This window comes from Octodon degus, unplaced genomic scaffold (assembly GCF_000260255.1).
Source record: "Octodon degus isolate 3935 unplaced genomic scaffold, OctDeg1.0 scaffold00080, whole genome shotgun sequence".
NCBI lineage: Eukaryota > Metazoa > Chordata > Mammalia > Rodentia > Octodontidae > Octodon > Octodon degus.
In genome coordinates, this window is record NW_004524656.1 from 4,366,632 (window position 1) to 4,393,830 (window position 27,199).

Here is a 27,199-nt window from a genome sequence, read left to right on the forward strand (position 1 = left end):
AAGTAAAGATATGCCTGCCTCACTTCTGAGCCCCACGCTGCCCCTAGCACAATATCTGATCTCTAGAAGCTTCTGTGACAGTGCTGATTGAAGGGCTGTTGACTGAAGATATCTGTATGCCTGCAGTCCTCGCTACTGCCACGTCTATCACTAATCAGTCTTATACCTCCAGAAGGTATATGAACATGTGTAACACTTGTACCAGCCCCTTACTGACCTCTGGAAGTTGCATTACTATATTCTGCACTTGATCTTAGTCAAAATGCTGAGAAGCAATATTATTATTGTGTCCTGAAAGACAAATTCATAACAGGTTGTTTTATCACTTATTTAAAGAACTGAAAAATGTCCACGTGCACACATGCACACATGCACCCATGTTCGAGTATATAATTGTATGTAAGAATCTAGATAACTATAGTTAAAGGTAAGGCCATTGCCACAAGTGAAGACAAGGAGATGTTACCCTGGAATGACAGACTGCTTCATGGATAATAACCTGAGGACTACTCTGAGTGGTCACCACAGGTGGTGAGGCTGCGCTCAGGGCTCCTGGATTTCTCTGACAGATATGGTATTTTCAATGCCCTGATCTCCAACAGGAAATTTCCCATGGATCTACAGCCTGTTTGCCTACTGGGTCAGGAAGCTGGGGCAGTGAATAGAGAATAGGGCCCAGGAAGATGGCAGCATTGGAGGGAGGGAAGAGGAAGCGAAGGAGTGGGAGGATGAGGTTACCCTGGTCAGGAATGGGACAACAGCGGCTCACACCACATAGGGTACAAATGCAAAACGATGTGCAACTATAATACCAAGTGTTTGGGTTGGGTGAGGGCACCAGACTGCTGACCTGTGACCCTGCGAGGGAGCAGGGAAGAAGTGTCCTCTATAAGGAGCAGGGACACACACAGCCTGTACTAAACAGCCAAGTTCTAGTTCATCAACCTAGAGCATAAGATTGGTCAGGTAGAACCCCAAGCATAAGAGTTTGAATGGTCCAGAATCCATTCCTGAGCCTGACTTCAAGGAGAAAAATCAAGAAACCGAAGCATGTGTCCAGACAGGATCCTTGGGCAGTATCTATCTCCTAACCTAGGTCAGACAAGAAGGAGGGGAAGTGGGTGGCATGCTGTGAGCTTTCTGTTCCGTGCCCAACAGTCCCTTTTCCTTTGCACTCCTGATCCAGTAGATGTGTTACTCTTCTTCTGGGGGTCTAGGCTAGAACTTCGGGACAGCCTCAGCTCCTATCTTTTTAATTCCACACCCTTGTCAATTCTGTCAATCATTAATCTGTGGCTTCCTTCCCAGCACCACCAACTTAGGCCCGCTTCAGTTCTTTGCAACAGTTGCCTGCTAGACTAAGGTCATGGTTCTCCTTTCGGGAGATAGGGCTGCTAGCCTGCAGAATTCTCAGGTGCCACTTCTTCCTGATGAAGATGTGAACAGTGCCTAATTGCACGGTGTACTGTGGCAGTCTCATCAGGAAGCAGCAGCAGGGTACAAGAAGAGCACAGACTGTGAAATAAGAGTCCTGGGTTCATACCCTGATTTGATTGGATACTGACTCGATGATCTCAAGAAGGGCTCTGAACTGTCAATTTCCTTGTGGCCTACAGAAGGCTTCTGTCACACGGAAAGGCTTCAAGACATGTGAGTCCTCTGTTCTCCAAGGACAAACCCAAGTGGGTGAGCGCCCCTGCCTCCTGCTTTCTCCTGCCTCCCGTGCTACAGCGGGGTCCCACCAAAGGCAAATATCTGGCCTGACAACTTCTCTTCCACCTCACTTTTTTTTTATTTTAGGGAAGGGTCTACAGGGTGTTCAGGGTCTCACTACTAGATCAGACTCATAGTGATCCACCTGTTTACAGCCTCCCAAAAGCTGGGATTACAGGTGCACGCCACCCTGCCCAATCTCAAGTGCTAGCTCAGAGTGTCCTGAGGGCAGGGCCAGCACGGTAGGCCCGGGGATCGAACCCTCAGCCCCTGCACCTTCCACTTCACTTTGAAGAAGCTTTTTTTTTGATTTGTTTTTAGTATATATTTGTGACACATAATGAGTACACACAGAGTACACAGGGTGGGGAGGTAATACATGTACATATCGGCATCTTATTCCTCTTTGCTTCCCCTCCCCCGCCACTCAGTCCCCACTTCCATTTCTGAAGCTATTCTTAGCCACTTGTCAAGAAAGAAAAAGTTTTGCTAAGTTACCATAAAGTGCTAATTGCTTGATGTGGCTATTTAAGTCCAGATAAGAAGGATGAGGCTGAAGTTCAGATCTAGCAACCATAAATAACAATAACAAAGAAGTAATTACGAAAACAGCTACCGCAGTCTATTGGCTACCAACTATGTGCCAGGCAGGACTAGGCTCTTCGCGTGTGTGCACACCCTTCATCCTTACAGCAGCAGTCCTGGAAGTCAGGACTGCCCGTGGAGAGCCGCACAGTGCAGCAGAAGGCCAGAGGCCAAGTGGCTGGTGAACAAGGGGATCTGGGTCAAAGCCAGGTCCTGCTGACTTCAAAGTCAGTGCTCCATGTTCTTACACCATTTACTCATCGCAGAAGTCAGAGGACTATGAACTCCTTGATACTATGCTATAAAACTACCAGCCAGGAAAGTAGAGTTAAAGCTGCTTGCAAATATACTCGTTGACCTTAAGACCACAGAATAAATTCTGGTGGTCTAAGTGGGCAAGAGGATTACCACACATTGGCTCAATTTTTGTGTGAGAAGGGGTTTAACTACCAACAGGTCAGGAACTTGGGATGGGCTCCAGACTGAGTACTAGAATAGGGATCTTAGGGACATGGAAGAGGTTTGGTTTGTCCTACATTGTGTCTGCTCAGCTTAAAGAACTGGGACAAGAAACAGGAGCAACCCCAGGGTGCAGCAGGTGGGGAGGACTTAGAAATAAATGTAGGGTAATTGAAGACACATGTGGCTTAGATGGCGTAGGGAAACAGGCAGTCCAAACTTGGCCACCTTCTGCAGACAGTGGCTCAGGAGCCAGAGCCATCCCTGGCAAAGTCTCGCTGAGATCACCATTATTCGGGCCATCTATGCCTCCCTGTCAGCCCCCGCACTCCTGCCATGCAGCAAGGGCTGTCTCACTCACGGCTATGTCCTCAGCACCTACAAAGAAAAAATCAGTGAAACCCCAAACTGTCTTTTTGGGTTGCTTAAATGATTAACAGTGTAATAGTCCTGGGCAGTATGGGTAAGGATTTGAAAGTTGTAACATCTGAAAGCATATATTAGTACCTTGTCCTAGATTTTCCTCTCTAAAATCCCACGTTTCAAAAACCAATCTGGCTTTTTTTACTTTTTAACTTCTTTATTTTTATCTCTTTTAATTAGACAACTTTCATCATTAGAAAATGGGGAAAATAATACTTCACAGAGCCATGGTGAGACAAAGGGATGACAGACAGGAACGCTCTGTGTAGGCAGGAGGTACAACACAGGTTCCCCGAGTTACTGGTTTTATTAGAAGTCACAATAAAACAGCTGAAGTTAGGCATTTTCTGCATGTTTTCGGGCAATGAGGAAAATAGTGTGATCAGGGAGTCCCCTGAAGCCTACCAGAGTCAGCCCCTGATGACCTGAGAACTTCTTTTCTCTCCTCTCTTCTCTCTTCTCTTCTCTCTCCCTCCCTTCCTCCCTTTCTATTTGGTTGCTATGCAGCTTGGACTCATAATGATCCTCCTGTTCTCAGCCTCCCCAGCACTGGGGTTGCAGGCGTGCATCACCATGCCTGGATTCTGTGAGCAGTTCAGCATGCCCTGGGGGTGGGGCTGGCATGGCATGTGGTGCTAGAGATCGAACCAATGTCCCTGTGATTGCCTAAGCTTGCCTAAGTAGGCGCTTTAGTCTGCTGAACTATCTTGCAGGCCTGGCCTGAGAACCTTAACTTGTCACCAGGGCCACAGGCAATTTATAAGATGGGTTACTCCAGTGCTGCTATGACCTCTCAGTTCTGCTACCTGGACCCAGCTGAGTTGAGACTCCTTATTTGCTGCCTCCTCACTCCAGAACTGGTTCTAGTTTTTCTTTTCTTTTCCTTTCTTTTTGTATTTAGTACAGGGTCTGCAGGGTCTCACTATGTAGATTGGACTTGTAGTGATCTCATTTTTTTCAGCCTCCTAAGTGCTGGCCTAACAGGCGGGCGCTACCAACCCCACTGTCAATAGCTGTCTCAGCATGCCCCAGGGGATGGAACCCCGGCCACTGCGCCCTGCCTAAGCAGGCGCTTTAGTCTGCTGAGCTATCTGGCCAGCCCTTGGTTCTATTTCTTAAGAGAAGTGTGTCAGCCTCCTTAACCCCCTTAATGTGATGTCACACAGTCCCTTGTTTCTCAAGCCCCAGCCGATGGTCCTCTTTGCCCCATGTTCAGTCTCTGGTCCCTAAACTTCCTGCAAGAAGAAGTGTGAATCTCATCACCCCAACTACAGCTGAGGTACACACATCGACCCGTTATCGAGTGTAACATTACGGCTGCTTCTGTCGGGGTGGCTGCACAGCTCACAAAGCATGTCTCTGTGCTGCTGTTTTTCCACAGTTCCCCACCTTGACCATTACCTCCCAAGCCCATGCGGACAGCACAGCTTTTATTCTTTTCTCCAGTTTTATTCATATTCTCATTTGGTAGAAGAAGAAACTGGAAGCGTCTTGCCCGAAAGACAGACCTGGGATGCAATCCCAGTACTTGACATGCAAGATCAGAGCGCGTCCTAGCCTCCCTCCTGAATGCTCAGCACCAAGTCAGGCCACCAGAAGATGGTGCATGCACATCCCTTTTGCTGAGATTATTAAAGACCGACAAGTTAAAATGTTTTCACCCAAGTCTTGAGAACACCAAGAGCCTCCAGTTTCTTAGCCTATAATTACAAAGAAAGAATCGTGAGGAAAATCCTTAAGATTAGATCCTTCTTGCTTGAACTTCTGAACTTTCCACCCTAATCCGATCCTCTTCTTTGGTTCCCCACCTGGTAATATCACCACAATTTGCCAGTTTCTCCTGCTGGACTTGGCCCTCCTTTCCCTCTCGCTATCCTCACCTCACACATTCATGGGCTCACCATCACTTGAGAACATTTCATTCCCTTACATCTCTCCTTTGTCCCTGTCCTCCATCCCTACCACCTCTCTTCCAAATTGGTCCTCACTACCTTTTACCTGGAGTCCAGGCTAACTGGCTCCCCTTCCTCTGGTACTGTAATTCTCCAAATTTCTTGGCTGGACTATTATAGGAAGGACGTTTCTAAAATACATATCTGGTTATCAGCTGCCACCTCCATATTCCGTATTGCACCCAGAACAGAAGCAAAGTCCTTAACTAGAAATACAAACCTTTTCATGTCATGATTCCTGTCTGCCTTTTCCACAGTTCCCCACCTTGACCTCTCCATCACCCAAACCAGGCAGAAGTGGCCATGCACTTATGTGACCATTCTACTGCCATGTATACCTAGCACCACTCAGAGCTCGTCTGTCAGGTGAGATCATTGCAAACTACCTCCCCTCGGGCTGGCTGCGATTTGAAGCAAATGCATTTATGCTATCAGCGTCTACTGTGTTGCATCATACATAGGAAGAAGTCAATGCTGTAGACTGAGTGAATTTAGGAGGGAGTTCCTATCAGGCTCGGGAAAGCCCTAGGGCCAGCAGAGGTCTAGAATCTTCTGGGCACCTCTGCATCCTCTCCTTCCCTCCAGAGTACACCTAACTGTGGTACCTGTCAGTCTATTTATCTGCATCAAAGCCTGTGCTCTCCACAGGCTAGGAGATTGCTTTTTGTGTAATAGGCCTTTGAAGACAGTAGCAGCTGGCAGGCTAATTCATACCTGTCAGTAAATTCCATTTAGGGTGAGATTTGGGCCTAAACCTCCCCACTCCCTGCTCCCCTTGGTTCTTCTCTCCGCGTGTTTCCTATTCACTCACTCCCTTGACTTGCGAAGGCACACCTCTTCTTCCCAAGAGCTCTATTCCTTTTGATTTTCTTTCCCAATATGTGTCCACAAACGGGACTTGAAAAGCAGATCATATTCTGTCTTTATTCACGACTCTACCCAGTACACTGTACCCTGCGCTTGGGCTTAGCAAGTGCTCGGTGTATCTTCATTAAAGGAATTCACATTCTCCCACCAACACCCATCATCGGGGAGGAACCACTTTTACAAAGACCTTCATTCACTCAGCCCCAGGAAGAGGAAGGCCCAGGCCAGGTAGAAAGCTCTCCCACTTCCTCTGGGTGGTGATTACCTTCCTTTTGTGTTTAGACAACTTTTGTATCTTGAGGCACTAAGTAAGGAGCTGTTAACTGTAGTTAACTTTGCAGCTGAAATCTCTGAGTGAAACTGATGTGAAAAAATGCTCTCTCCCTTCGGGCCAGGTTTCTGCAGCTTGCTTTGCCCTTCAGCTACTCCTTCCTGACCTCCAGGTCCTCCATCCTCAGGATCCGTGAGCCAGGTTTCCCATATCCACTTTAGGAGCTAACCCTCTCCTTTTCTGGATCCTGTGTGCATGAGCCTCAGGAAATCAGAAACCCAACGCCTCCCCCATCTCACTAGGAATACAGAAGTTGTCCCTGAACATGAGTGACAGCGATGCTCTCCATCAGTGTCTCTGCCTCTTTTTGGCTTTTCTTGCCCCATCTCTGCAGAAAGCTCACACAGTGAGTTCTCCAGGAAGCCTGGGCATCTTGGGACTCTGACAGGCTCAAGCTCACTAGGCTGTCAGATAGGTTCCCATGGCATGAAGGACACAATGCAGCAGACTGTCAGCCCAGGCCATGTTGGCTACTCTCATTCCTTCCTTCTTATATTCCACACAGGTGGGTGCCTCCTCTGTGACACACACCGAGCAAAGCAGCACTTATAAGGAGTAAGCCCCACCCCGTGCTCTAAGTGCTTACACCTAAAGGAAGTGGGAGAGTCCTGAAGCCTGTAAGACCCAGGTGCCGGAGGCACAGCAACAAGGCAGTCCCTTCTATCACAGTAGCCACTGAATTTCCTGAGCTGAGCTGAGCTGAGCTGAGCTGAGCTGAGCTGAGCTGAGCTGAGCGAGGACTGCAAGTAGAGACCTGAAAGGTGAGCAGGCATGGACCAGGAGAAAAGGTGAAAAAAGAAATGTCACAGACAAAACACAGCAGTACTGCAGAGCCCCCAAGAGTGAGTCACAATACCTCCCGAGAACTGCAGGTCCCTGGTCCTGGCTGGCACATGTGGTGTGGGACGGACAGGGGACAGGAGAAAGCCAGAGGAAAGGGCAAGTTTAGGAGAGGCTGTAAAGGGCAAGTTCAGAAGTCTGGGCTTAATTTCCCAAGTAGTGAGAAGTCAACGAAGAGTGCCAGCTTTGGAGTCCCAGCTTTGGCCTCACAGGAGAGGCAGGCACCATCTGAGTTTCAGCTGGAGGCTTGGGCAGGGTGGCAGGAACCTGTTAACCACTGGGCTGTGACTATGCACCGTCAGCCCACAGCCAGGACATGGGGAGCCTCGGATGGTGGTTCATTGAGCTGCGGATGTCACTGACACTGAGTGACGTCTGATGCTGAGAACGGAGAAGCTGAATTGCTTAATAATAACAGCACTTGCTACTCCTAATGGTGCTTGTAATACAATAGCACTTATTATATAACAATAATATTTGGCATAATGTCTTATATTCCCATTCTCCCTGTGCTTCGCAAACATTCATTAAATCCCAAACATTCCTGTCAGCAGGACCCAGATGTCTTAAGGCAGAGCACCTCACTAGTACCTGCAGCAGTCTCTGTCTTCCCTCAGGGGCTACTTTACAGACCACCATCAGAAGTGAAGGGCCGCATTCTGCCCAGACCCTCACCCTGGCCAGCAAGAGAACATGGTGTTTGTCATCGGCATTATCGGGGGATGCACTGATGTCCCTTCCCCAACTGTTTCTAGTATCTTCTTGCTCATTGTTAGCTATACCTCTTCTTGTCAGCTTCTTATGAGCTAGTAGAGGGGTAAGTAAAAAAAAATAAACTGATATTCACAGTTGGTGTGTGTGTGACAGACATGAATACAAGTTGATCCTTGAGACGCCACCACCTTCTTGCACACATATGACGGTCCCTATGATGAGATTTTCTTTTGTGTTCAGGTTATGTGACATGGCACACCTGACTTTAAAGAGGGAGATTATCCAGATGGGCCTAAACCTAAACCTGTAATCCTTTAAAAAACAAGTTTACACTGGCTGTTTGCAGGGAAGGAAGTCAAAGAGCTCTGTGGGCCAGAGGGCTGCACTTCAGGGAGGGTTCCTGTTGGTGACATGGGGCAAAGACCTCAGAGCGGCCCCTGGATGCTGAAACCTGTTCCTAGCCAAGCAAGAAAATAGAGCTGCCAGTGCTGCCTCCTCATCAGAGTGAATATGGACAATGATGGGATGAGCCTGGAAGGGAACCCTGCGCTATGGAAAGTCTGTACACACCTGATTTCAGCCTGAGCAGAGCCCCTGTTACACTGAAGCACACTTGAGACCTACAGAACTTGGTGCCAACAAGGGTGCTGTTAGAAGCTGCTAACTCTGCAGGATTTTATTACACAGCAATAAAAAATACTAGCAGCACAGAAAAGCCACAAAGATCATTTTGATACGAACAAGGTGTGGGCTGGCAGGGAAGAGGCAAATTCTCCCAGCCACCATGTGGATGGATGGAGAACCTTCAACGAGAGCCTCACAGTTCTCAGAGCTTCCCTTTCCCACTGCGCAGAACCAGAATGCAGGGTTGGTTTGAGGACAGGCAAGATTGGATGTAGTGATTGCGTGGGTTTGGTCAGGCTGCTGCCTTCAGAAGCAAGGGGGTAGTGACTGTCACCACTCCAGCTTGTGTGAATAGAATTACAAATTCTCTTTATTGTGGACAATTTAGAAGTTGCTGGATCTGTAGGCAGAAGGGCAGGCGTGGCTTCTCTCACTGAATTCATGGGACTTCTGAATCCTTAACAGCTGTGCCAGAGGTCAAGCCAGTCTCCCCTTCTCCAGAAGCGGTACCAGAGAGGAGGCTGGCAGTCAGAGGGTACAGTTCCCTCATGCTTCCAGAGACACTGGACCAGCATGGTCCCCAGAGCCTATTTCTTATTTCAGTTTGATTTACTTCCCACCTACAGTCTGATGCACCGAGTCATCAACACACATGGGCACAGAAGTGAGTGAATGAGTGAGCGTGTGTGCATGGGTGTGAGCTGGGGTCAGGCACAGGAACAAGCTTCAATTTCTGTTAAATGCATGACACACAGAATCTCATACTCTGTTCTGGGGGTCCTGTGGGACTTGTCTTCACTGTCACGCTGTTTGTCAAACATCAGCAAAAAGGCTCATCTGATTGGCTCCCCCAAGGTAAAGCAGGCTTTCTCCACCTTACCATGGTCTCCGCATCCTTGCCCAATGCTTCTTTGGGTCCTCCTGGTTTTCCTGTCAATGCAAATCCTGTTCTCATGCCCTTGGCCCCATATGCTCAGGAATCAAGTGGAGATATAAGTTCCTGCCTCCCTTGAGTCGCTAGATCTCACCGGAAGGCCCAGGTGCTGGTTCCTGTTCCTCAGCCAAGTCGGGGAGGGCTAAAGGCCGAATTAGTTCATTGCCCTTTTCAATGATCTTGCATGCCATGTCTGGTTCCTCTTCAGGATAACTGACAACAATCCCTCCCCTGCCTCCATGTTCTGATTAATCTGGCCACTGCTGAGACTCCTTCCTGCTATGGTAGAGAGCAGAAGAGATAAAAGTGTCTCAAATAGGGAATTTCTTGGAGGAGATTCCCATCTGCGAGCAGGTGATTCTTTTGGTCCTCAGGGCTCCCCAGGGGCAGAGCTCTATCTCTGAGTCTTGCCTCGTCTTTTCCCCCCACAGCACTTAATGGGGGTGGTCATCCTGTCAGCCAGGAAAGGCAGTAGCTTGATTCCAATGCCTCCTGGTCCGGAGCCCTGGGACAGGAACTGTCACAGTAAAGCCGGGGAAGGCCAGAAGTTCTGGGGAAGAGTCACCCTCTATCAGTGCCGGCAGTAAGAATGGTGGGCTGAGGGACATCTGCGCTGGAGCTGAAGTGAGTCCACTCCACCCAGCATTTGGAGCTGGGGCTCTATGTATGTCTACTGCTTTCTGCTCCTCTCAAGAGATCTGTAGCTCCCTGGCAGCATCCCTCCTCCATGAAGCCTCTTTCCTGCATCCCACAGTTAGAAGGCTCTCGTGGTCAGGGATGGGGAAGACAGACCCATGGCTGAGAAAGCGGAGTTCTGCTTCAGATCCTTAAGAGTAGCTGGAAAGAGGAGTAGAGCAGGACCGCTGCCCTTCTAGGACTGGCTACATCTCCCTTCTTTCCCCAGAGAAGCTCTGGTATACTTCTTTTTTAGGCCAGTGGTGCCCATGACCTTGGAGAAGATGACTGCTGACAGCTATCCAATTGGTAAGCTCAGGGCTTGGGATCTGTGACAATCAGCCTAGAACCATATTGGTGACAAGCTAAAGATGCTGAATCAAGTCTGCTTGGGACACATGCTGTCCCTCTTCTCCTGCTTTACATAGGACAGGTAATTTAGAATGGAGTAGGATGACAACTATCAAGGGTTCTTTCCACTGCTGAAATACTTCCCACTCCCAAAGTACAAGTGCCACAATTTCCATACTATTATGCATTGTGTGGGACGGAGGATACACTACATGACTACGCCCTTTATTTAGAATGTCCTACTCATGCCCCTTCTCTACCTCCCAAGCTCCTATTGAGTCTTCAAAGCCCATGGGGTGAGGCCTCTTCTAGGAAGTTTTCTACAAACTTTTGATAGTTCAGAGGCCTTCCATATTACGCTGTACTGCATCTCTTCATCACTTTACTGAACCTACTTATAATAACCTATTTCGGTTCTTCACCCTTCCAGCTTGGCCTCCTCGAAGGTCAGGACTTTTCCATTACTGTAATCCAACAACACAGCACAGCAAGTTCTCACTCATTGTAGATCCAGTGCGTGGGAGCTCGGGTGGAGGCCCCTTCTCTCCACCCTGCCTCACCATGAGAGCTTACACAAGTCATTTGTTCTCCTCAGTTCTGTTTCCTCAGCTGACCAGATTTAGGCAGATGCTTGCAAAAAGAAATTAATGCTGTCATCAGCCATTAACATGTTGACATGAACTGGATTTACAGATTGGGGAGGCCCATCAGGGCTGTGAGGAGTGGGTGGGGACATGGGACACAGGACAGGTGTTTCTGTCACAGTCAAAGGGGAGTAAAAAACCCTTATAGCTCACAAGACACAAGGTGCTTCCCCAGCTGGGGTATCTGGTCAGCAGAGGGCCCTGGAGGGATGAGCAAGCCAGATGGGGACAACAAAAACCATGGAGTAAAGTAGATGACATTGAAGTCACCTGCTTCAGTGAAATGCAGGCTGAGCAGGAAAACCCATCGAGCCATTTGTTGCATACTCATCTAATCCATAAACTCCTCTGCATTTCCGAGTGATCCCTTAAGCCCTCTGATGTATGCACAGAGGAGAAAGGACTTGTGCAAGATCACAGCTGCGGTGGGACAATCCAGACAAGACCCGGGTCTTCTGAGGCCTGCTCTGACGCTGAAGCTCTGGCGAGCTGCACAGCAGCCAGGCTACCATCTGACTGGAACCTTCCTTTCCGGGCTCCTGCACGCCTCTGCCTGTCACATTTCCTGCCCCCGCCGCCCTGGGCACCACAATCAGCCTACAGTCGCACTCCCACTCCCACCTCTTGTCCATGCTGCCATAAAAACCCCACATCTGTCTCCAAGCTCCCCAAGGAGCTCCGAATGCTCCCTGACTGGGCACCCACAGCCTGCGCTGCTAAGGCACGCCCTCACGGAGACACACCCTGCCACGCCACACCAAACTGGCCCTTGTACCCCTCACCGTACAGCAGGCACTTTCTAACCACCTAGACATCTGCTGCGTACATGTAGTCAATTGGAGCATTTTCCACAGAGAAGCTGCTTCATCAAGGCTGGCTGGCTCTTTATTTTATAATCCTGAAACTTGGGCCAAAGAGCTTCAAGTGATTAATCACCATCTCCCTAAGTGCAAAAACAAAATAAGCCCCAAACCCCCAATTATGCCCACCAAGACCCGCATTCTGGCTGCCCCTGCACTTCCCATCCTAGTGCACCCCCTTTTTCTAACCACCTAGTGCAGAGGACACACACAGGCAAGTGAGCAGAGTTGAAGCGCACAGGATTGGGGCCACTGCTTACCCTTAAATGCTATTGTCCCTGGCAGTGAGGGACGTGCTGAGGGATGTGCATGTGTATGAGCTCAAACGTCCCAGGAAGTACCGGACCAACTTGGTGAGAGGCCAAATCTGAAAATTTTCTGATAACAGCCTTGTAGGTTTTGGAAAGCTACAAAAAGTAAGTAGGAAACCAAAACCTAGGGTTGAAAATACTCAAGGAGGAGGGCGCTGGGCATGGTGGCACACACCTATAATCCCAGTATTGTGCAAAGTCAGACAGGACACTGGCAAGTTCAAAGCCAGCCTGGAGAACTTGGTGACTTAGAAAGATCCTGTCTCAAAACAAGGACCGGGGCGCTAGCTCAGTGAAAAGACCCTAGGTTCAATCTGCAGTACTGAAAGAGAGGTAGAGAAACAAAGAGAAGGGAGGGAGCAGTGAGGCAGGGTGGGGGAGAAAGAGAGAGAGGAATATTTATTAGCAAGACTCTTTCCATGTTCTGCACAAAAATTGTGTTATTGACTCCATTTTACAAAAGGGAAAATGGAGAGTCCAGCAGGCTAAGTAATGTGCCATATGAGCATCTAATGTTCAGCAGATGTCACATTAAAGCTCAAATCCTCTCTGATCCGAAGTCCAGGCAACTTCATTTAAGCCATATTTCCATTTCGGGTGTTGTGATGGTTGACTGATTTGCCAACTTGAGTAAGTAACGCCCGACTAAGTCAGCTCAGCACAGTTCTGGGTGTGGAAGGCTCCCCAGGGAGGACTGTTGTGAAAACGCTATAAAAGGCAAAAGAAGAAGGACGAATCGCTTCTGTTTCTTCAGAGGAGCTCCAGTCTTCCTTTTGCCTTGGATGTCCTCTCCTGGCTTCCAGGGCAGACTCTTCAGCCTCCAGCACTGGCCGTTCAGCCTTCTGGTTCAGACTCGCAGGGGACTCCACACTGAGCTCCAAGCCTCTGGATCCTTCAGATCCCAGTGCGCAGATGGGCCTTTTGCCCTGTTCCATGCTTCACTACCATAAGTCAGTCTTTCAAATTCTTATACATGTGTACTTCTCGTATTAAGTCTACTTCTCCAGTGAGCACTGACTGGTACAGGTGTCCACAAATTACAGTGACAAAATTCTCCCAACCTCATGTGTCCAGCCATGGGGACAGGGCACAAGACTAATTTCATTTCATAATGATGGCAAAATAAAAAGATAATAACTGACAAGCAAGATCCTGAATTCAATTCCTGGTACCAAAAACAACAACAACACAGAATAAACAATAGGCAGTCGGGAGAGAGATCTTTCTCAAATTGGAAGGACATCAAGAGATGAAGATAGGGGAGGGGAAAGGGATAAAAAAGGAATTAAGATGTGTTAAGGACCTGCACCATCTCCACATGAGGAATGTAAACACCATGTACTGCAAACATGGACCAATAAAAATAAAAACTAAAAACACTGCAGCCTGAAGAGGTTTCTTCTGACGACCTCTGAGTGTTGGCTCCATGAACCACGTGTTGGATTCTCAAGCCACTTGACTTGCGCAAGGTCTGGCCAGCAGAAGCAGCAGCTCTTGGTGACAGGAGGGTCACTCAGCACAGTCAGCTTAGCTGTCCTTGCATCCTTTCTCTGTTGCACCTTGATAATTGTCGACAGAGCTAACCCTTAGCCTTGGTTTTAGAATCACCCATGTTGAGGCCCGGCCCCCTGCCCCTCAGAGCCTCAACTAAACAGCCTAGTGGTCTTCACAGCCTTAGTTTCAAGTATGTCCAGACAGAATGGGAAGCAGGGTCTTCCAGACTGCATACCCAGGTGGACTAGGAAAGTGCCAGGTTCTCCTGGGGGACAAGGAGATGGGGGCCAGAGATGAAATGTTCTATTCAACCACACAATAAATTGCTACTGAATATCTTTTACGCTTCGGTAGGCCACTGGGGTGAAAGTGATGGACAAGACAGGCTTGGCCTTGCCTTTATGATGGCCAGATTTGGAAGGAGGAGTCAGACACAGAAGAAGGAATTCCCTTTTGAGTTCAACACTACAAAATACAGACACTGACTGCTATGCATGTGACGCCAGACTCAATCTAGCGATGTGTCAGGGAAAACTTCCTTGGTGAAGTGACATTTAGAGAGACCTGAAAGATGGGTAGGAATGACTTGGCAAGAAAGAAGAGGAGAAGTGGGGTGGAAGCATTCTCACTTTCTCCTGGAATCAACTACTTCACCCTCCATCTGCCCTCGCTTCTCTTTCTGTAATACTTTTAACAATTTTCATTACTTATAGTTAATCTCTCTGCTAACTTCAGGACAAATAAACATGGCTTCAGATCTGCTCGACAATAAAATGAACCCAGAGGAGGAAGAGTGGTTGCACAGATCTATTCTTCTCAAATGAGACAGAGAGTGAGGTCTTGAGGAGCAACTGCTGTAGGGTTCCCTGGGACCCGGTCATTGTTATGGTTTGTGTCTAGTTGTCCCCCACAGCCTCCTGCAGTCATGGGGTGGCTTCTGGAGTTTGTGATTGATTACTATGGGTGTGGATGCTGCACCCGCCCTGGGGCAGGTAATCTGCATTACAATGTGAGGAGGGCTGAGGGGCTAGCTAGCTGCCTGAGCTGCTGCCACTCCCTTCGCTCTCTGCTCTTTGCTGCCCCCATGAACAGTTGCTCTACCATGTGCCAATCTGCCTTGGAGCCAGCTGAGAATGGACTGAAACCTCCACTAACTGTGAGCTAAACCAACCTTTGCTTCTTTCATTTTGAGCGTTGGGTATTTGTCCCAGCCACGAGAGAAGAGTAACTGAGACAACCATGGGGCGACCCTTCTCCTGCCTTCCAATGTGGCCTGCTCTGCACTCTGCCCCATCTTCCTTGCTTCCCAAAGGGAAACCCTCTGAGGTGCTACTGCTTCTAGATGCATCCCACACATGGCAGCCTCCCTTCCTGCTTAGGGCGGCACTCAGAGCTGGGCACTCCAGGCAGCGTGGAGCAGGCAGGGAAACAGCAGTGCTTACATACCACCTGCAAGGCTAAGTGCCGCCCAGTTGGCCAACAGAAGGCACAGGCTGCTGCTCCTAGGGCTGGTGATTTCCCACTCTCTGGTGACACCACATAACCTTTGACTTTTACCCTTAAATCTCCACACTTCTCACCGCCAAGGTGTCTGCTCCCTCCACTGGCACAGCACCCATCTGCGTGCCCTGAGAAGAGACTAGGGTGATTCTTATCTTTTCTATTAGGCAGTGATTGCAACTCTCCCTGGCTTCATTAGTAGCTGAATAATCCCTCCAGATTTATTAGCTCACGCGGAGCTTCCTCCTTCACCTCTTCTCTTCAGATAGCATCAGCCACCTTCACTTTCTCAATGGCACACAGTGTTTCGCCCAAAGGCCCTTAATTTTTCAAGTCCTCCATTCAAACTTCCATCAATCTTATGGCGAAAAAGTTCCCTCTCCAAAACTGGAGGCCGTCTGGAGGACAAAGACTCCCCTTCACACTGGAACTCGGCAAAGCCTGATGCTCCTGCTTCTCTCCCGGCCACACCCCATGTGTACAACAGCACTTGAGGCACAGCCAAGGGAGCCGGTGACCTCAAACCTAAGCACCAGTCTCCACTGGTAGGGTCAATTTTCCTCGAAGCAACCAAGATGGGCTACAAGACTACTGCTTTCTCTAGCAGGTACAAAGAACATGTGTGATAATGATTAAGCACTGAATGTGGCGGAGATTGCTTCCCAGTCACCAAATCTGCTTCCTCTTCTCCCTGGATACTCAGCTAGACAACAGCACCCAGCTGCCTGTAGGCTCTAGCCGGAGGAATTGTGAGAAGTGATATGCCTAGACGCCATTTCTAGGCCTGATCCATAAACCCTCCTCTCCACTTCAGACCTTTAAAAGGAAACATTTATCAGAAACCTGGACCTCTGAATAACCTGCTGGAAAGCTACCCATTGATTGCGAACACTGCTTGGGGACTTCAAGTAAGTGATATACAGCCGGTCAGCTCTCTGCCTCTGTGGGATCCACATGCACTGATATAACCTTCTGCAGATAAAAAATATTCTAAACAAACGTGGGTCTGTGCTGAACACCTATAGACCTTTTTGGGTCATTGTTCTCTAAATAATACAGCATGGCAACTATTTACTTCGTATAAAGCAATAAAAGTAATCCGAGATCATTTAAAGTATAAGGGAGCAAATATGATGCTGTTTTATATAAGTGCTGTAAGCATTTGCAGATTCATCCATCAGCCGGGCTCCTGGAATCAGCCTCCAAGAGGTCCCCAGGGCCCAGGGCACTTCTACTGTGCAAACCTGGGCGGCGTGAGGGCCGATCATTTACTACAGCCAGCACTGCCTGATACAACTAGTGCTGATACAACAGTTGTTATATCTTTAATTTATCGAGGAGCCACCAAAGTGTTTTCTTTTCTTATCTTTTTTTCTGTATTTTAGGGAAGGGTCTACAGGGTCCACCTCTGAACACCACACATATCACTTACTTGAAGTCCCAAGCGGTGTTCGCAATCAATGGGTAGCTTTCCAGCAGGTTATTCAGAGGTCCAGGTTTCTGATAAATGTTTCCTTTTAAAGGTCTGAAGTGGAGAGGAGGGTTTATGGATCAGGCCTAGAAATGGCGTCTAGGCATATCACTTCTCACAATTCCTCCGGCTAGAGCCTACAGGCAGCTGGATGCTGTTGTCTAGCTGAGTATCCAGGGAAAAGAGGAAGCAGATTTGGTGATTGGGAAGCAGTCTCCGCCACATTCAGTGCTTAATCATTATCACACATGTTCTTTGTACCTGCTAGATACAACTAGTGCTATCAACAGCTAATTTTTAATTCTTGCCAACAAATTTTAAAGGCAGATATTACTATTCACATCTCATCAAAGCCCCAGCTGCCCCAGGGGTACACAGCTCATCATCACCCGAGCTGCGATTATCACCTGCCCGGAATGATTGTAAAGACACCATCCACTTTTTCTTATTATAAAGCTTCTTCAGCAGCAGGGCTTTTAACTATAGCCACATGGTCTTGCTTCTTTCAATTTGCAAACTCCGAGCGGAACTAAGAAACACCTCTGAACACCACACATACTATTTTTTAAAAAAGCATGAAAAGTAAATCATGGTAAGACTGTAGTGAAAGAGCTGGCCAAATAGCTCAGTGGATTAAAGTGCCTGCAAGCAGGTGCTGGGGCCGGGGGTTTGATCCCCGGGCCTGCCATGCTGGCCCCGCCCCTGGGGCACGCTGAGATGGCAATTGAGACTGGGCCTGGTGGCTTGTGCCTGTCATCTCAGCTCTTGGGAGGCTGTAAACAGACGGATCACTACAAGTCCGATCTAGTAGTGAGACCCCAAACACCCTGTAGACCCTTCCCTAAAATACAAAAAAAAAAAAAAAAAAAAAAAAAAAGAAAAAGAAAAGAAAAGAAAGAAAGACTGGAGTGAAACTTGAACCCTTGCACTACAGTGATAGGAATTAAAATTGGTACAGTTATTCTAGAAAACACCAGGAGCCAGGGGTTTGATCCCCTGGGCCTGCCATGCCAGCCCCACCCCTGGGGCATGCTGAGACAGCGATTGATACTGGGCTGGTGGCACGTGCCTGTAATCCCAGCACTTGGGAGGCTGTAAACAAGAGAATCACTACAAGTCTGATCTAGTAGTGAGACCCTGAACACCCTGTAGACCCTTCCCTAAAATACAGAAAAAAAGATGAGAAAAGAAAACACTTTGGTGGCTCCTCGATAAATTAAAGATATAATGACTGTATGATTCAGAAATTTCCCTCCTGTACATACACCTAAAAAGACTGAACACAGAGGCTTGAACAGATATTTGTATATGTTCTTAGTAGCTTTGTTCATACAGCTAGAAGTTGAATCAACCCAAGTGTGTGGATGGATTAATGGACAAAAAAAAAAAAAAATTGTGGCGCATATAAACAATGGTATATTATAGCTCAGTCTTTAGAAGGCAGGAAATTCAAACACATGGATGAATCTAAAAGACATTAATCTAAGCGAAATAAGCCAGATACAAATGGATAAATATTATATAATTCCATTTATCCGAAGTGCACTATTAAATTCAGACAGTAGAATAGTGGTTGCCAGGCGCTAGGAGGAGGGGGGATGGGGGTCCTGTTTAATATGCAGAGTGCTTCAGCTTGGCAAGATGAAAACCATTCTGGTGATGTGAAGATGAAGGTTGCAAAACAACGTATGCCTATGTGGCCCCCTGAAAGATATACTTCAAGTTGGTAAAAATGGTAATCTTTGCTAATATATAGTGTTTTCACTTCTACTTTACAATAGGAAATTTCAAGCCTATACCATATAAATGCAATATATTCCATGTACCCATTACATTTGCTATGTATATTTCATTGGAATAAAATTTTTTATATAAATGAAAAGAGGGTCTGACACTTGCCACAGTGTGGATGAACCCAGAAAAAAATCACATTAAGTAAAATAAGGCAGACACAAAAGGAGAAACACTGAAGGACTCCACTTGTATCAGATGGCTAGAACAGGCAAGTTCAGAATTGAAAGAACAGCCGAATGTGCCAGAGCCTGGCAGAGAGGAGTGCAGAGCGGCTGTTTCACACACATAGTTTCTGTTTGAGTGGAGGAAAGGTTCTACAAATAGCTAGTGGTGATGGGTGTCTGCAGTGAAATGTATCCAAGTCACTGTGCAATTAACATTTAAAATGACCAATCTGATGTTATGTCTACTTCACTGCAATAAAGGAGAGAGAGAGGAGGGCAGGAAGGAAGAAGAGAGGGGCATCAGACTGAGTGGCTTTGGGGCGGGATGCTGTTTGCTGTGCTGCACACACTTCCACGTCCTGTGATTTTGTGCAGTAATTTTGTTTGCCTTGTTTGGCCTGCACTTGATCCATCCTTCCCCTTGGCCTAAGCTCTGGAGCTCTTACCTGGATCAGCCAGCCAGGCCCCGACTCCTCCGAGGCCTCTCTGCACACTGCTTCGGCCTGTGTACATGCTCAGTTTTCAATGCTCCTCTCAAGGTCTGGGGCTTTGGGCCCAATGCTGCTTGGGCTCCCACCTTCGCTAGACTCACCCGCTCCTCAGGGATGTGCTCTGTGGGCAATGATGCCTGGTCCATGAGAACCAGATGCCGGGGCAAGAAGCTGTTTCAGTGCTCAGACTACCTCAAACCCCATCTTGACATAGATAACACAAAAGACGCGTATCTGCTCACTGTTCACTCTGACTGCGTGCTTTAGCATCTACATACTTCGAGTCACTGGGATCTCCCTCCACAGGGTCTCTTGCCTCCTGCTACAGTGTCTCCACTACCGGACAACACATCTTATCACTAAGCTTTGCTCTCCCAAGACCATATGCTGGCTCTTCCCTGGCCTCCTCCACCTCTTCCCCAGTTCTGCTGTGACAATTGCAGGGCTTCCCCAGCAGTCTCAGCACCCTCTGGCCAAGCTCCTCCTGTGTCAGTCCTCTCTGCCACGCCAGGCCCAGGGTTGGTACTGTCACTCTCTCTGCTGCCTAGACTGTGACAGGGGAAGAAACTGGCTTCTGTCAGGTCAAATGAATAAAGCATTTGGAAGTCTGACTCATGACTCATCATTTCATCCCAGATCTTGGGATGGGTAAGCAGCTGATCAAATCTAGAGCAGTCAGCCTAATTCAGCCATTACAGATGGCCTAAATCAATCGGTTCTCTTAATGCCTGGATGCGACTGAGGTATGGGAACTTGGTCAATTATTCAGTAATTACCAACACAAACACTGCCATGGTAGATTCACTCATGCAAGATAACTGAGCTAGCTAGTTCTATTCATTCTCTGGAAATAAATAAAGCAGCATTTTTTGGAGTTGTTTTTATAGGCCATTAAATGCTGGGCAGAAAAATATGCATCTATTCTTTTTAGTGTATGAGAAGAAAAACAGGACTTTTACAAAGAAGATATTCCCCTTTACTAAGTTCATCCTGTAAGCCAGTTGCTGGGTGTATACTGCTCCGGAGACAGATCCTAGTAGTGACCACTTACAGAAGAAGTCATCAAGGCTCAGAAAGGTTAAGCAGCTTGCATTGCATCACACAGCAGGTAGGGCATCAAACTCGAGTATCAGATCTGTCTACTTGATGCTGGGCTCTGTGCCTTTTTCAGTTCACCATGGGGGTTTTCAAATACCTGATCTGCACCGATGTCACAATTCAGAGAGAGAGAACAAGATGGGGATGCATAAAGAATTCAGAGAAGGAATAAATGAGAGTGAAAGCCCAGGTGACATCTGCATTGGGAGGAAAAGACGAGAAAAGGCAAAGGATAACTCAGTCTTCTCTATAAAGCTGTGGCTATTTTGATGGAATGTCAAAGGTACAATGAAGACCTCAGGAAATTGGAGATGCCAGGAATGTGGAAAGTTTGCCGAGGAAAGTGGCAGCCCAAGAGTGAGGCCAGTCCAGAGAGAAACCCTATGGCCTACAACTGGCAATGTTCTCGGGGCTGGGCTGGCTGGGGCCGGGCTGGATGAGCCCTCGACAGCTTACATCTCACCACGTATCCCAGACACTGGATAGAGAGCTGCAGGATGAAATATTTTTCCTGCTAGGTTTCACTTTTATTTTGGCCCAAGTCTTCTCTAGCCTCCTATTCTTCCCTTTTGGAATAGAAATGTTTACACTCTGCCATTATACCCTGGGATTATATGACATGATTTTTACTTTTACATATGTTTACAGGTAAGAATGTGTCTTGAGGGATGGGGAGATAGCTTGGCGGTCTAAATGCCTGTCTGGCAAGCACAAGGACCCAGGTGCAATCTCCAGTACTGCATGCCATGCCGACCCCAGAACCCAGGACCATGCTGGCCACTGGAACCAGGAATGGAGGCACATGCCTGTAATCCCAGTGTTGGGGAGGCTAATATAGGAAGACCACTGAGTTTGAGCTGCCTGTAGTGAGACCCTGTATCAAATAAATGAAAAACTTTTATGAGAAGAATTTGTCTTGAGTCTCAAAAGAAACTTGTATTTGAAATTTTCAAAAACACTGACACTATTAAGAATTTGCAGAAGAGATTACTGTATTACTGGCTCTATGCAGGACAGCCGTATTGTCAGGTCAAATCATGAATTTGATATTATCTTTATTTGCAGATTAAGCATGACTTAAGGAAAAATGTTTTCACATTGGATGGGACATAGTGACCAGGGTGAAGGGTCAACCAGCCTGGTGTGAGATCCACCCAGTGGATGGAGGCAGCACGCCTCTAAGTACATCTGGATGGATGGAGGCATAACCATGAGTCACGTCTTGCCCCTGACTTCTGCTTCGTGGGCACTGTTCCCCTGCTGTGCTTCCTGACTACCAAGAACAAAGGCGCTTCACTCCCTCTGCGCTTCTGCCTTAGAGCCTGCTAACCTTGGACTGAACCCCCTAGAACCATGAACCACACTAAACCTTTCCTCCTTCCAGTTGTGCCTGTCAGATACTGTGTGTCATGGCAAGAAAAGGGACGCCTTCTCAGACCCCAAACTCCTTCTACAATGAGGCAAGAACAGTGGCTCTAAAAGAGTATCAGAGCACCGACCCTTCTAGAAGGCCCAGGCACTAATGAGAAGTTCATAGAATAATCCTTCACCAAACGATTTTTGCAATTGCTCTGCTTATACTTTCTTGACTGTTATTCAGCCGGAATTGTCCCATAGGTAGTCCTCCGATTCCCCTTTGCAAACTCATAAACTATGTGAGTCCTTTTAATTCCAGGTTCAAAAACTCTCCAAGCCATGCTCCCGGTGTGATTCCCATTCTGTGCCCACTTGAAAAGGACTCAAGCTCTTCAAAAACTGCAAACTATCATAGTGTTGTGTTAAAAAAAATACAATGCCTTGGAAACATATAGCACTTTGAGGTTCACAATGAGTTTTTTTAAAAATAAAGTTTTAATGGTTCTACAGACTAAACCCAGAGTCTTTGTGCTGACCTACATCCCCAGCCCCTGCCTGCCACTTTTGCAGGCAAGGTCTCACTGAATTGCTAAGTTCCTGTCTTAAGTTACCTTTCTCTTGTTACTGAAACAAAATACCCAACATCCAAAGGTAAAGGGGAAAAAGTTTATTTAGCCCACAGTTCATAGGGGTTTCAGTCAATAATCAGGTAGATGCAGGGCCAGGGGCGCACATGGGAAAGGGACAACAGTTCATGATGGCAGAAGATAGCAAAAGCAATGAGAGAGAGAGAGAGAGACAGACAGACAGACAGACAGACAGACAGACAGACAGACAGAGATAGAGAGACAGAGACAGAAACAGAGAGATAGAGACAGAAACAGAGATAGAGACAGAGACAGAGAAACAGAGAAACAGAGAAAGACAGAGACAGAGACAGAGACAGAGAGACAGAGACAGAGAAAGATAGAGAGACAAAGAGACAGAGGAAGAGAAACTTCTTTCTATCCTCATACACTATGCGTGTGGACTGCCCCAGGGCAGGTGCTACACTCACACTCAATCCCAGCATCAGACCATGAATCAATCACAAATAATAGATTCCCCACCCTCCATGGCCGCACGAGTCTTTAGTTCTGCTTCTACTTTCTTGACTGTCATTCAACCAGAATTGTCATATAGTTACACCTCTGATGCCCCTTTGCAAACTCACAAACTCATGAGGCTTTGGAGGAACACCCAGATATAAAACACAGCAGTTGTCCAGGCTGGGCTCAAACTTGTGATCCTCCTGTCTCAGCCTCCCAGAGTGGTGGGATCACAGGTCTGTTCCACCATGTCCAGCTGGCAATGCATTTTTACTCACAGAATTGTAGAGAATCCCCATAGTGATGGTTTGGGTTTTGTTATTTCTGTTTTTAAAATGAGGCTGAGAGTCAATGTGACTTACCAAAGTCTCCGAGTAAGTAGGGGCAGAGTGGGACCCTGGGTGTCCTGCTCTTCCAGGCCAGTGCTTTTTCTACCACTTAGCCTCATCACCAACGTCCTTCTTTCTGATAGGAGAATGGTGACTTGCAGCGTATATGACACTACCTTCTTAAAATCTCCAAGCCAAGCCCATCCATCTAACTTCTGATTGTCACTGGAGCCCACCTTCTGAATGAGTGCCCCCCTCCATTTGCTAAATTCTCTGTGACTCTCAGCCACTGAGACCCTCTCTCCTCTGCTGCTTTTGCTGCCTCAGGCAGGAAGCCTCCCCAAACGCTAGCATGCTGCAGGCAGCCCCTGCTCTGCTTTGGTCCCTCCTTCCCTCCCTCTCCCAGGCTCCCCAGATGGAGCACAACTGCACTTTAATCTCTCTTTACTCTTCCGCCAATTTGCCCAGGCTGCCCCAGATGCCTCCTTACTTTAAGCAAATGCTTCTGCGTTGCTCTGGGAATAGCCTAATCCTTTCCTCCTCTTTTACATGTTAATGCTCTGATTTACAGCAGCAGCAGTGGACAGAAAAAAGAAAGAAAAAGAAAACAGTAAACAAAGACATTCATTCTGTTTCACATTGTGAAGGGTGCAAGAAGGCTACTGGTGGTGTTTTATTACTGGATGTGAGGGTGCCCTCTTGGAGAAAGGTCACATGTGCATAAAATACATGTGGGCATCTTCCTTGTGCACTGCTGGACCTCAGTAGACAATCCCAACCACTGCACTAGCAGTCTTGTGGTAGGGAGTTATAAGAATTGAAGCAAAAGGGGATGGCTTTCTTAATATTCCTATAAGAAGCCTGGATCAGAGGCACCCAGCAAGCGCTCAAAAGCACATCTGGGTGAAGGGGTCACCTGATTGAGTGATTTATAAAAGAAACTAAACTTCTTCTCTGAGTGACCATTTGGAATGGCACTGTTTGTAATAGCCCCAAATAGGAGACAACAAAAATGCCTCTCAACTGGTTAACAATAGAACGAATAGCAGGCAGGGACCATGAAACACTGCTTATCAACAAAACGCAAAACTTGAGTGGCTCTCAAGGGTATCTCACAGCATGTGGGGGAAAAAAGCCAAGCTCGGGCCACACACCGTATCACATCATTTATATAACAAGCTCAAAATTAGGGAACTTAGTGGCTGCCAAGGACTGGAGACGGTGGGGAAGAGGATGACAGGCGCGACTCTGGGGTAGTGGCATGAGGATGGCCTTCACAATCATGGAACAGTGGCACATCCCCATACTTTAAAGGCTCTGATGCTCTGACATCGCAGTTGTGACCCTGCTCTGTAATTACGTATGACGCAGCTACTGGAGGCAACGCAGTTTAGGGTACGTGGGGCTATTCCTGCAACTTCCTAGGAATTATGTGAGTATTCCAAAAGGAAAAGTTATATATGTTTAAAAGCTTATTTTCTGAGGTCATTCCTATTTTCTACTTGACTGTGTCTGTATGTCACAATAGCTTTCATATTTAATGCTTTGCAATTTCAAAATGCTTCCATGCAGATTAAAAATCACATTTCAAAATCGCAACAGCTCAGTAATGTAACTGCTCGTATCTCCATTTTACAGATAAAGACCAAGCTCAGTAGTTCATCGAAGGGCACATGGTTGATATTTGGCAAAGTTAGTACTTAAACCTGATTCAATAAATTCTGTAGAATTTAGCTTTTTCAACTGCAAAATAAGGGGCTATGGCTAAGATACAGTCTCTGGCTGTATGTCCAGTTATAGCATGCATACACACTTCTTGGACCTCAGGTCCCTACATCTGAGTTACCCTGGGTGGGGAGCTGGTGAGTTAGAGACCAACTCTAAGCCACTAACTGCAGCTAGTGAGCAGGCTCTCTCATCCATCATTCTACTGTCCAGAAGAATCCATGTTACACAGCAAGTGGCATTTGAATGGAAGCACTAGAATGCCTGAATTTCCACTCCTCCAAGGCTTGGGATTGTTGGGAAGGGAATCCCAGTGGGATCCTGGATCCACAAGTCTGTAGGATGCCTGGTTCTTCTTAGTTTCTGCTCCTCTGTCTCTATCTGCCCACACCCTATCTTCTGGGCTTCATCCCATCACAACTGACCACTGACAATACTTCATATCAAGGAAGCAAGCTGTGAAAATGTCTTACCAGATTAGTGAAGATGTATGTGTAATAGGCTGACACCATCCCTAGTTCAGCTGCCTGCAAAGCAAAGAGAAGGAGGTTAGACAGCAAAGACTCACTGGCAAGAAAACAGCAGCGAGGGCTTCAAGGGGCCACAGGTTTCCTGGCCTACCACTCTCAGCACCAGTGGAGTAGGACATCTTAGCTGAGTCTTATCCTGCCCTAATCTTAGAGGAGGGCGCACAGAAACACTCCAGAGGAGCTGGAGAGATGGCTCAGTGGAATAAGTGCTTCCCTGGCAAGCACAAGGGCCTGAGTTCAATCCCCAGTTCCTCCAAGAAAAAAAAAAAAAAAAACAGAAACACTGCAGAGAAGGTCCTTCTGCTTCCACCCTACTCCCTACCCCTGCGATGACACTCACAGTAGCTCATGTTCTCACGCACAACACAGTCCCATGGGTACAATGGGTATTATGGGAACCAAAAATGGCTTCGAGAGAAATGAAGTAAATAAGAAAACAGACTTAATTATTTCCATAACTATTAATGAACAAATCAATGGCCAGCATTTATCCATGGTGCAGTGTGCGCCAGGCTCTTAATTCATTTAGAATAAAGCATTCTACATGAATTAACCATATGAGGTAGACAACTATTATTCTTCCTCCATCTCATTTTACAGCAGAGGAAAATGACACAACAACAGGCTAAGTGCCTTACACAAGGTCACATGACTCATACTGGAAAAAGATGAACTCAAAACCAGCAGCCTAATCACAGTGCTTTAAACCACCCTATGCCCCCCTTGAGGACTCTGGCATCAGCAGAACTGTGCACACACCCTCTTAGGGACCTCGCATAGATGAAAGAATCTGTCAGCAATAGGCAATGCCCAAGTGAACCCTACCCATGGGGAGGCGAGCGCGATTCATCGTGCATTTTCAACAATATAGAAAATGAGTGACTCATTTGCAAGCTTTGGTCCTTGGCTTGCAGTGAAGAGCAAGTTGCCTGTGACATGCTTCACTCTGATCACAGCACAGGAGCACTGTCGAGAAGTAGGGCTTCAGAGCAGGCTCCCTTTTGTCTTATCTCTGTACCTCTCATAAACACCCCTGACCAACCTTCCCTGTCAGTGTGCCTGGCTTTGAGTGTGACAAGTGCTACAGAAACTGACAAGTAGATCAGGTAAATAATGAGCCTGCTCTCTCCAGGGCCCTCATCCCGTCTGACTGTTGGTTAGACTTTCATAATATAGCCAGCAGCTCCAGGCCACTGGGAGAGCATCCTTGTCAAGACTGTTGAGGTGGATGGGGGAGAAACAAGACCAGGGTGATTGCATTTCCTCTCACATGGAGTTTATCTCCCAAGGAACTCAAATAACGTTGTGAGCTCTCTTCTCGGACCCCTTCTAGTCTCCTTGAGAAAGAGACTAGGGATTCTATCACTGCATCCCAGTGGGCAGCTGAAGTGCAGAAGGGCTGAGTGACAAGAACAAGATCACCCAGAGGACAAAGCCTCTGTGCTGAGTCTCCTTCTGCTAAGCAAAGCTACATGCCTCCTACACTTGCAAGACAAAGACACTCATCCTCGACCCTCCCACGACTCACACTGTCCACAGGGATGGCAGCTGTCTCTCCCTCAGCCTCGACTCGCCAGAGCCCAATGATGCAAGGTGGGCCGGGGGGGGGGGCATGATGCTTAAAATCCATTTTGTGAAATCTGCTGTCTTAGAGATAAAAGACAAGAGATTCTTGGTTTTGAAAACCTGAATTCTGGGTAAACATGGAGTTCGTTGCAGGAACTGCAGCTCAATAAAGTAGGGGATTACTCCATAAATCCTCCTGAAATCAAGAGATGGCAGAGGCGGCGGGACCAGTCCCAGCCCAGGCGCAGCGTGGGCCGGACCCTCCTCCAGCCCCTCGGGCCGCCCCCCACCACTCCGCAGTGCCTCCCCC

General features: G+C 47.5%; 1 protein-coding gene across 1 annotated transcript in view; it reads right to left on the reverse strand.

The window, feature by feature from the left end:
* The window catches only part of Grik4 (glutamate ionotropic receptor kainate type subunit 4), a 362,522-nt gene that overhangs the window by 139,009 nt on the left and 196,314 nt on the right, over positions 1–27,199 (reverse strand). Inside the window, exon 7 of the mRNA XM_004636401.2 lies at positions 25,267–25,320. Coding sequence (XP_004636458.1) covers positions 25,267–25,320 — 54 coding nt within the window. The remainder of the gene's footprint in view (positions 1–25,266; positions 25,321–27,199) is intronic.